Raw genomic sequence first — 11131 nt, forward strand, 5'->3', positions numbered from 1 at the left:
TTGATAAACGATTTGATTTTATATCCTGTATAATTGATAATTCTGACTTTAGTAATAGACAGGTACATAAATGCAGCGATTTCGAATCGTAAGAAAATTCAAAATCAGATGTAATTTAAAATGGGATGATTTTAGTTCAAAAATTAATTATGATAAATTGATAAAAATGAATCTTAATATAATAAAATAAAATATTTGAAAATATTCCTACAAAAAATACCCTAGTTTAAAAATATTTTAGTACTTTTTACTTTATTAACTTCCCGTAGGGTAAGTTATTGTAATGGGCTGAAAATCGAAATTGAATATTTTTGCATTCCTCGACGTTTTGAAGGTTTCTGAACATTTTGGCATACCTCAGAAAAAAATGGATGTGTGTGTGTGTATAGATTCAAATTTCCAGTCACGTTTTCGGGCGCACGGATCAACCGATTTGAATGGTTCAAAAAACATTCGATTCCTATTGATAGGGAGAAGAGCTGATTAGTTTTTGGCAAAGCCAGGTCCAGCCGTTTCGGAGATACGGAGCAAAGAGTGCAGAAAATAGAAATCGAGTTTTTGAGAGAACGGAGCATCCGATTTGAATGATCTAAAAAACATTCAATTATTAATGATTGGGAGAAGTGTTTATTAGATTTTAGTAAAGGCAGGCCCAGCCATTTTGAAGATACGGAGCCAAATGTGCAAAAATGGCAGTTTTTGAGAGAACTAAGCGTCCGATTTAAATGATTCAAAGATCTTCCTGCTTGTCTTAACAAAATAATAGATTTTGGATAAAAAAAATTTTGTTTCAACTTTTTTTTTCAATTTTTTTTTTCAAAAAAAAAAATTTGTTTGTATATCGAAAATAATTCAGATTTTATTTTTAATTCTGACTATAGTTCTAATATACTTTAAACAAATAATTTGAACTTTGCAATTCAGTTTATATAATTCTTATAAATATTAGACAATGTTACAATATTAATAATAATCTGTTTCAAAACATTCAGTATTCCTCGAACATTTCGTTACCGTACGGAAAGTTCCAGCAATTTGCCTTAAGGCACGACGACATACACCCAACTAGTTTATTTTTTTACTTTAATATATATTTAATAGAATAATACGGCTCTGATTCAATGATCCGATGAAAAGTTTTGTAATCAAATAGCTGTCAAGCTACAAACCTATCAGTATTTTACAAACCATTTGCAAAATCTTATTATTCGATTTCACAATATGTGTAGATGATAGAATATGTCTATCACGTTGTAGAATTCAATTTTTAAGGGCTATGAAACTTTAACTTTAATAAAACAAAATGGTATATGGCAATGATCTTTGAAGTAAATTTGCTGGAACTTCCTTATTCCCAATAAAAACGTGTAAATATAAATAATAAATAGTATTGAAATTTGTAGTTCATATGAAAATAGTATGGATCAAAACGAAGAAAACATAATTATTACGTTAAGGGCATATAAAAAAATTATCTATTTTAAAACTGTGAACTGAGTTTTCAAAATTTAAAACATAGAGCTCATGTATAAAAAAATACATAACGGCTGTATCTTCTATCACCAAATTAAATATTTTTCAAAAATCCAATTCAAACATACAAAAATTCAAGTTGTACATGACGCATAGAGAAATCCAATTTTTAAATAATTCCAAAATGAACAGAAAATCCGATAGATAAAATTCAAACGTACAAAGATTTCAAAAAAATGCTATTATTTTTTACAATTTCATTAATTTTACACGCGCGAAACATAATTTTAACACAGGGGTATCACTATTAATTACCCTATCAAACTATAAATTAATATGTAACACTATAAATTTATAGTACCAAAGGGTTAAAAAAATAAAAAAAAAATACATATTAAAATTATGGTTTTACGTCTTTCTAACAATTTAATAACCGCGTCCTTAATACAGCTATTAATATTATTAAAGCAATTACATTTCTACTAATTCCATTGTTATTGATAAATGCTGTATCATATCTAATATAAAATAGTAAAAATTTAGTATAATATATCAATATGAGAAAAGATCTATTAGATATAATACATCACATAAACTAACTCTTATTTTGATGAACAAGGTTTTGCAAAAATCAGCTGATAAACAAATTTACAACTTAATTTTTGTATTTTCATATTCAGTCAAAACATATCTACTCCATTAATAATAATCAGAAAATAATGATGAATGATGAAATTATTTTAAATTAATGATGATAAAAAAACAATTTTAAGAATTTCTAAAACCAATTTATTTTTCAGCATCATTTTCCTCAAAATTAAATCTAAATGTATTTTCTGATGGAGTAAATTTAAAATTATTTGTTTTTGATGTACTTATCGTTTCAGATGGTTCTTCTATTTTTTCAACTGTTCCATCATCAACTGCATCTTCCTTCAATTGAAAATTAAATTAAAATCACTTGTGCTGGTTAGTAGAGCACTTTTTTTGATAAACACCGATGATTTATTTGGTTTATTCTTAAATTTAATTTGTTGAGTAACTGGAAAAAAATTATAAAAAAACATACATTACATTTATATTTATAATTAAATTAAATTAATAATTAAATATTAATTCTGGTAGTGCGTAAACATTGCACACAATATTAAAATCTCTATAATACCAAAATAGAATAGCAAAAAGTACTTATAATTGATAAATAATAAGTAGTTAATTATCTAATACTAGTGAAACATATTTTAGTCTTAAATTTTTTTTTAATTTTGTTGAATGAAGTCTAGCACTATCGAAACAAATGGATTTTATAATATATTTTTAAAGAAATTCATGTATTTTATGATTAATTATTAGAGTTTGTCAATACATCTTACAACATAAAATTTAGAATTATACAATATTAAATTATTTCTCATATCAATAATAAAGTTTTGCATATTTAAGTAAATTAATACAAAAGAAAATATTCTACAGTTTCACCATTAAGGATTTGAAGATAATTGAAGCTGGTAAAACTATAATATTTACAGATAGATTCCATCCAATAGTCGGTTTAGTACGATTAATTTGCATCCTGTTTAAAATTCGCATATCAAAGCCAAAACATTTATATTTGATAAGATAAATTAATTAAAAATATTTGATATTTCTAAATTAAATTGGATCAATTGACACGAAAGTAAAAGATAATAACAGTGATTACTCCTACATTTTAAACTATCCAACATTTAGATTTTTGTACAAATCACATTAAAATAATAAATACTATTTTACTTATCGGCTATCATTAGGAGAAATGAACAAAATGGAATAGTTATATGGACAAAGTGACACAGTGGCCTTATTTAAAAATTGGCTAGATTTACTAACGTTGCCACAATTGCATAATGTTGAGAAATTCATAATTACAATCTTATCAGATGTTGAAAGTCATTGTCACAGTCTAGTCCCAGTAATCCGTTCAAAAGAGAATTGAGTAAAAACCATTATCACCTTCAAATAAACTTCAAAAATTTATTTTGACGGTGATAGCAGTTTTGTCATGTTTTTTGGGACCTTAAATGATGTTATTTGTAATTATATCCGTTAAAATCAATGAATTTATGCCAGTCCTAAGATTTCAATCATCAGGTGTTTGATAAAATTTTGATTTTTTGTTCATTTTTGTACAAAACGGCATATTTATACAATGGTCAAAATGACATGGTACTATTTTGCAAGAGCTACAGTTTAATTTATTACAGGCCAAGAAAAAATAAAATTAAAACCTGTTAAAAGTGAATGATTTCTAAATTTTTCTCTTGAAATTTTACTTTTCACTTTTTCACGTCTTTTTCCCTTTAGGCCCATGGGTTATATGCTGATGTACCAAAAAGAACCGAACAATTTAATTGAAACCTGTCTTCTTGAAAATTACCCTTAACTTAAATGTAGTTTTGTCCATACTTTATGTACAAAAAGGTTTTTGTAATTAGTTGCATATATTCTTAATTAAAAGATTATGTTATTGGTTGACAATGAATCTGTTATCAGTAAAAATGATTGTGACTGATTATCATTATAAAAAATAAAACAATGTCATTTTGTCATACTTTCCCTACTGGTACAACTATATGGTAATATAAAATTGTGCATATAAATTTTATCTCTACTTAAATATATACTTATATTTACAATTACCTTTTGATAACTTTTTCTCTTCCTCAGCCATTTTTGCTCGATAATCTCCAAATGTGAGATTCATAATCTGCCGTTTCTTTATTATAGGTTGTGAATTATTTTTTAAAACATTCAAGGCTTTTATCGATTCTTTAGCTAAAATAAAAAATATATTTGAAATATAAAATAACTTATCAAATAACAAATTGCCAATCTTGGTCAAATAACTTACTGCGAGCAGGATTTAACTTATTTTCAGCAAGTAAAGATTCTAGTTGTTGAATACACCAAAGTAATTCAACTTCGAAAGTATTATTTGTGGCATCAGAAGACGTAGGATTCTCATTAACTATTTTCGGAGGCGCTTTTAGTTTAACATTTGCTTTATTTTTATTCAATTTACTATTTGTTGACATACTTTGAGCCTTGAGAAGAAATTAATAATATTGCATGTAAAATATGAATACAACATAAACTTATGGAATTGATTATCAAATATAAGAATATTTAACTTAATTTATAACTTGGTAATTGAATAAAAGATCCAAATAACATGAATTTTGTCTAAAGCATCATGTACATAATTTTTAAATTAACATAACCTCACTTTCTGGCACATGTTAAAAATTGACACATCGAGCTGTCACTTTGACATTGGGCGTGCAACAAATTTAATCATTTTATTAAATTCAATCAAATTCTTAAATATAAAGAAAAAAATACAGTATTCATAGCCAGTATTAAAATATTCCGAAATAAGAATAAATAATTAAAAATGTTCGAGCCTATTACAGAATTCATTTCGTACTGGTATTTCAGATATTTGCTAGTAACAGAACTATACATGGTCGAAAAATGGGAAAGAGTCAGTATTCGTATCCTTTTTGTAATAATTTCATTGGTAACTTTAACTAACTATTTAAAATAAGTTCTATTAAATAGAAGTAGAACTATTGTGCTAAAAATATGCATTGTGCCACCAGTTAAATTTTATTCTATTGTATCAATATAGAATTCAACTTGTAAATTATTAAACAGTTTGTTTCATACTTGTTATAATAATAGTAAATGGTAGTCTGCCCGAAGGCAGGTCCATAGTGTGAGAGCCACCACAAATAAATGATTCCCTTACTCTTTATCCCATTACCACTATTCCCCCTCCACATTTTTTTTTATTTCATGTATTTTCCTTTCCGAACTTTTGCTTCCATGTTTCTGATCCTGTGCTTCGGCTTTCAGTTCACTTGCTATACTATTATTATGTTTATTTTGGATTCCTCACTATAACACGTTAATTGCTATGTCAGTCAAATGTATCAGACGCTAAGAAGTTCTACATGAGCCATGTGTGACATACACAATTTGGTGTATTTTCCTTTCCGAACTTTTGCTTCCATGTTTCTGATCCTGTGCTTCGGCTTCAGTTCACTTGCTATACTATTATTTATGTTTATTTTGGATTCCTCACTATAACACGTTATTGCTATGTCAGTCAATGTATCAGACGCTAAGAAGTTCTACATGAGCCATGTGTGACATACACAATTTGGTACAAGACCTCGTCAATCACAAATGTTTGGTTAATCACAAACAATATGCATTATGTTTCAAAAGCTCTGCCTATCAAAAACAAAACCTGATAACTTCTTCGCTTACTACAAACAATAAAATGCTATAGCATGTATATGTATACATATACCATTAACAATAAAATGTTACATGATTCCCACAAAATGTATCCTCAAACATAAATCCTGTTTGGAGGTGTCAGACATATAAAACTAACATAGCTTGTCGAGAACAAAAGTACCATGGCCCATGTAGGAATTTTACTGATATTATCATGGCAATTAATGTGTTAAGATATTAAAATGTAATAATTCCATATAATTTTTGTTGCAGATAAGTAATCTGATGTTTAGAGCAATATGATTGAATTTCTATTTTGTATTTTTAACTATATTATAAAGTACTTACTAGCATACTAATTATATTCTATAATATAATTAACTGAAAAGTACTATTTATAATCATTTAACAAATAATAAATTTTTAAACCTTTGCACATTCCAAATGGTTCTGATAAAACAAACTTTCATGTGTTTCACTTTACACTTTCATGTGTAATGTCCGGCAATATTTCATTCTATAAATATGTAGACTTCTAAGATTTCATCTTGTGAATTTTTCGAAAGTCCATTTTATGCTCGATGTAACACTATTTTATGACCATTATAGATTCCTCACATTGAATTGTAATAACATTTTGCCTATAATTGAACTTCTCTCTTGAATTCACAAATCAAGCTCTCATTTACTTCTGAATCTTCCGAAGGAGTATGAATATCTCTGCATAAATTGTATTCCCTAGTATACTCAATAAGAATAGTCAGTCCAAATTTATATACATTTGATATTTCTATAACTATTTTTAATGGTAATGCTTTAGTCTTTTTTCATATTATATATAAAAGTGAAAGATGAAAATATGATAAAAATAATTGAAATCATAAAAGATATTGAATGCATAATATATATATATATAAATATATATATATATATATATATATATATATATATATATATATATATATATATGCATTCAATATCTTTTATGATTTCAATTATTTTTACCATATTTTCATCTTTTACTTTTATATTTATGTTTTTCATAATACATTTTAATGAGGTTGAGATCTTTAAAATGTCAAGAAATGATCAGATTTATCATGAATATTACCTGATGTATTTATCCTTAATGCTTCTCATTTAGATATATTCTTCGTGATTGTGTTCGCTGCTCTCTCATACTTCAATAATAATGTTTTTGTGCCGATGAGTTCCAAGATGTTCAATTTTGCACCAGACTTAGCTGATTTAATTCCTGTTGCTAGTTGATAATTTAATGTATTATTTTTGAGTCGTTTTTAATATTTAAGAATGGCCTAACACTTAGATTATACATACCTTGCTACGAAACAACCATATATTATATATAATGTTATGTGCACATAAAAATGTATACCTTCATGTTATTCCACAATAAATTAGTAAAATTATACACATTTGATGGTTTTACTCGCATAGATTTTTTTTTAATAACAATTTCCTAAAATTACAAATTATTTCAAAACAGTTCATTCTCACAGGTAATTGGTTTTGTTTTTGTTTGTTATAAAAGTGTTAAAAGAGTACTTATTGAATCAATTAAATGAAAAACAGTAATTCAAATAAACAAAACAGAATAGCTATTACTTTAATTTTGCAAACAATAAAAATTGTATTACAAATTAATGTTGTCTACTATTTAACTATTGTATATATGGCATTGCTGCACGAATATGTTATTCAATGTTTAAAATCTATGTTAATAATTAAGAATAAGTTGTTTTTATTTTTGCAAATTTAAATGAAACAGTGCTCATAATTTTTTTTCATATTATGAATTGAAAATTATAATATTTAGCCGAATATTTATTTAAGAATTATAAGAACAGATATTTCTGTGTCACCACAAATCAATCATTCATAGAAACAATTATTAAATTGATATTAATATTTGTATATGGAAATTTTTTAATTTGTTATTATTTTTGATTAACAAATAAAGCACTATTAAAGTTTTGTTTAAATTTTAATTTTGGCTCAAAATAAAAACTAGACTCAATTAAAAACTATGCTTATAAGCAATAGCAATAAACTATATGCTTTTGCCGCAAAATTCTTCACTTTGAAGAAAGTTAATTCAAAAAACGTTTTGCCGAAGAATGTTTCATACAACTACATAACAAAACAGCAATAAAATACGCAATAAAATTTCATTCCTTTGCAATACAAACAATTGGCTTTTAGAAAATCATTCGAAAAAATTTCATAAAGTTGCACATATGTTAGAGCCTTGTTAAAAGATAGGCTTTTGAAAATTACCCATATTTACCAAAAACTAATCAGCATTACTTTCAACTGATACCTTCCGAACAAATTATTCGCAACTGATATTTTTTTAACGGATTTTGAATTTACATAATCGGTTCAAGGCTGAGATCGTTGAAAGAAAATATGTTTCTGCATTGTTGTTGGAGTTGGAGTTTCATCAAGTTTTATATCTAGTACTATCTAGACTTCTTGATCATCATCTAGTTTTATGGCTAGTACTTATCGAGTTTCATCGCTTTAAAATTATTTTTAAAATCGATTCAGCCGTTTTCGACAAGTCGTCGATAAAAAGTCAAATTTTGGCTCATATTGCAATAGCGTTGCTCATTATTCTGAAGTTTTATGATTTTTAAAATTAAACCACTTAATTCAGGCCAATAATACTTTAGTAAATTCTTAGATCATAATCCTTATTACAAAATCATCAAAAAAATTTTTTTTCAAAGATAAATGAAGAAACGGCTCCGCAGATCTTTACCAAAAACTATTCGATCTTTGCATCGAACTACAAAAGATAAAAAATTGACCCATATATATTATTTTCTAATTTTGGTCTTAAAGATTCAGAATGATTTAAAACGCCGAGTAAACATAAAATTAGCATGTTCTATTTTCTGGCAAAAACAAACTTTTCTACGGGAAGTTAAAAAGAAATTTTAAAAAAAGTTTCCATTATCCTGGCAAAGCTTTTAAGGGCGAATGTAATCACATTGCGTTACTTGTCACGTTAAAGTCTCGGTTATAATTAAGTAATAAAAATGATATATGAGATGTTATAACATGCAAGATAAAATTGCATACATTTTAAATCAAATTGAATTGTTCTGCTCTTTGTTTATGGCGAATAACAGAAAATATATGAGCAAATTTATCCTTTAACCATCAATTTTTGTTTGGTAATTACGTATTTTGTTATCGGTAATATCGCCAATGTATTAATTGGCCTTGCAGATTTTCAATTTAGATAGTGATAAATGTGTGCTAATACACTGGAAAAACATCGCCTCGTTTTGTAATTAAATTATCAATTGATCTTGGTAAATGAATGCCATAGATGAAATTATTAAAGTAGACATTAAAGCCTAGCGCCAGTTTAAGTTGACCAGATTCTAATCCAAACCAGTTAAATATTAAATGGATATTTGTGGATTAATAACACAATAAATTGGATCCTAATTACTATAAAATCACTGTTATAAGTGTGTCCGATTGTTTTTAAGAAGTAACAATGGCCATGAGCTTAAATCCAAGATTTTAATCCAAACCAGGTCAAATTCAAATGAACATTTGTAAATTAGCAACACAAAAAAGTTGGATTAACAAGATTTTTATCCAAACCAGGTAAAATTTGAATGAACATTTGTAAATTAGCAACACAGAAAAGTTGGATTTACAAGATTTTAATCCAAACCAGGTAAAATTCAAATGAACATTTGTAAATTAGCAACACAAAAAAGTTGGATTTACAAGATTTTAATCCAAACCAGGTAAAATTCAAATGAACATTTGTAAATTAGCAATACAAAAATATTGGATTTAGAAGATTTTAGTCCAAACCAGGTAAAATTCAAATGAACATTTGTGAATTAGCAACACAAAAAAGTTGGATTAACAAGATTTTAATCCAAACCAGGTAATATTCAAATGAACATTTGTAATTTAGCAACACTAAAAAGTTAGATTTACAAGATTTTAATCCAAACCAGGTAAAATTCAAATAAACATTTGTAAATTAGCAACACAAGAAAGTTGGATTTACAAGATTTTAATCCAAACCAGGTAAAATTCAAATGAACATTTGCAGTGGCGTTGTAAATTAGCAACATAAAATGTTGGATTTACAAGAGGTTAATCCAAACCAGGTAAAATTCAAATGAACATTTGTAAATTAGCAAGACAAAAAAGTTGGATTTACAAGATTTTAATCCAAACCAGGTAAAATTCAAATGAACATTTGTAAATTAGCAATACAAAAAAGATGGATTTACAAGATTTTAATCCAAACCAGGTAAAATTCAAATGAACATTTGTAAATTAGCAAGACAAAAAAGTTGGATTTACAAGATTTTAATCCAAACCAGGTAAAATTCAAATGAACATTTGTAAATTAGCAAGACAAAATAGTTGGATTTACAAGATTTTAATCCAAACCAGGTAAAATTCAAATGAACATTTGTAAATTAGCAACACAAAAAAGTTGGATTTACAAGATTTTAGTCCAAACCAGGTGAAATTCAAATGAACATTTGTAAATTAGCAATACAAAAAGTTGGATTTTTAAGATCTTAATTCAAACCAGGTAAAATTCAAATGAACATTTGTAAATTAGCAACACAAAAAAGTTGGGTTAACAAGATTTTAATCCAAACCAGGTAAAATTCAAATGAACATTTGTAAATCAGCAACACAAAAAAGTTGGATTTACAAGATATTAATAAAAACCAGATAAAATTTAAAAGAACATTTGTAAATTAGCAACACAAAAAAGTTGGATTTACAAAATTTTATTCCAAACCAGGTAATATTCAAATAAACATTTGTAAATTAGCAATACAAGAAAGTTGGATTTACAAGATTTTAATCCCAACCAGGTACAATTCAAATGAACATTTGTAAATTAGCAACACAAAAAAGTTGGATTAACAAGATTTTAATCCAAACCAGGTAAAATTCAAATGAACATTTGTAAATCAGCAACACAAAAAAGTTGGATTTATAAGATATTAATCCAAACCAGGTAAAATTCAAATGAACATTTGTAAATTAGCGACACAAAAAAGTTGTATTAACAAGATTTTAATCCAAACCAGGTAAAATTCAAATGATCATTTGTAAATTGTAAAAAAAAGTTGGATTAACAAGATTTTGATCCAAACCAGGTAAAATTCAAATGAACATTTGTAAATTAGCAACACGAAAAAGTTGGATTAACAAGATTTTAATCCAAACCAGGTAAAATTCAAATGAACATTTGTAAATCACCAACACAAAAAAGTTGGATTTACAAGATATTAATAAAAACCAGGTAAAATTTAAAAAAACATTTGTAAATTAGCAACACAAA

The 11131-nt window shown here is 26.3% G+C and overlaps 2 protein-coding genes across 2 annotated transcripts; one reads left to right on the forward strand and one right to left on the reverse strand.

Moving 5' to 3' along the window:
• Positions 1-2408: 2408 nt before the first annotated feature.
• On the reverse strand, positions 2409-4606 carry LOC113383257 (UPF0488 protein CG14286-like). The gene is made up of 3 exons (XM_026621506.1): positions 4364-4606; positions 4153-4287; positions 2409-2515 (listed from the first exon to the last, which is right to left on the reverse strand). Exons 1-3 carry the CDS (start codon positions 4545-4547, stop codon positions 2409-2411), a joined length of 426 nt encoding a protein of 141 aa, XP_026477291.1. The 5' UTR covers positions 4548-4606.
• Positions 4607-4824: 218 nt separating this feature from the next.
• Positions 4825-7166, forward strand: LOC113383258 (serine palmitoyltransferase small subunit A-like). The gene is made up of 2 exons (XM_026621507.1): positions 4825-5006; positions 6905-7166. The coding sequence occupies exons 1-2, from the start codon at positions 4907-4909 to the stop codon at positions 7027-7029; spliced, it is 225 nt and encodes a 74-aa protein (XP_026477292.1). The 5' UTR covers positions 4825-4906; the 3' UTR covers positions 7030-7166.
• Positions 7167-11131: the final 3965 nt, after the last annotated feature.

Source organism: Ctenocephalides felis, unplaced genomic scaffold, assembly GCF_003426905.1.
Source record: "Ctenocephalides felis isolate EL2017-DRISC unplaced genomic scaffold, ASM342690v1 CF-g0.4_SCAFFOLD_03570, whole genome shotgun sequence".
NCBI lineage: Eukaryota > Metazoa > Arthropoda > Insecta > Siphonaptera > Pulicidae > Ctenocephalides > Ctenocephalides felis.

Excerpts from the sequence above, each read along its gene's own strand:
- LOC113383257 (XM_026621506.1), bottom strand. The coding sequence starts at position 4,547 with ATGTCAACAAATAGTAAATTGAATAAAAATAAAGCAAATGTTAAACTA. Across the intron at positions 4,288-4,363 it reads TAAGTTAAATCCTGCTCGCA|CTAAAGAATCGATAAAAGCC; the intron begins GTAAGTTATTTG and ends TTTTTATTTTAG. Across the intron at positions 2,516-4,152 it reads AGAGAAAAAGTTATCAAAAG|TTACTCAACAAATTAAATTT; the intron begins GTAATTGTAAAT and ends ATTTTTTTCCAG.
- LOC113383258 (XM_026621507.1), top strand. The coding sequence starts at position 4,907 with ATGTTCGAGCCTATTACAGAATTCATTTCGTACTGGTATTTCAGATAT. Across the intron at positions 5,007-6,904 it reads ATGGGAAAGAGTCAGTATTC|ATATATTCTTCGTGATTGTG; the intron begins GTATCCTTTTTG and ends CTTCTCATTTAG.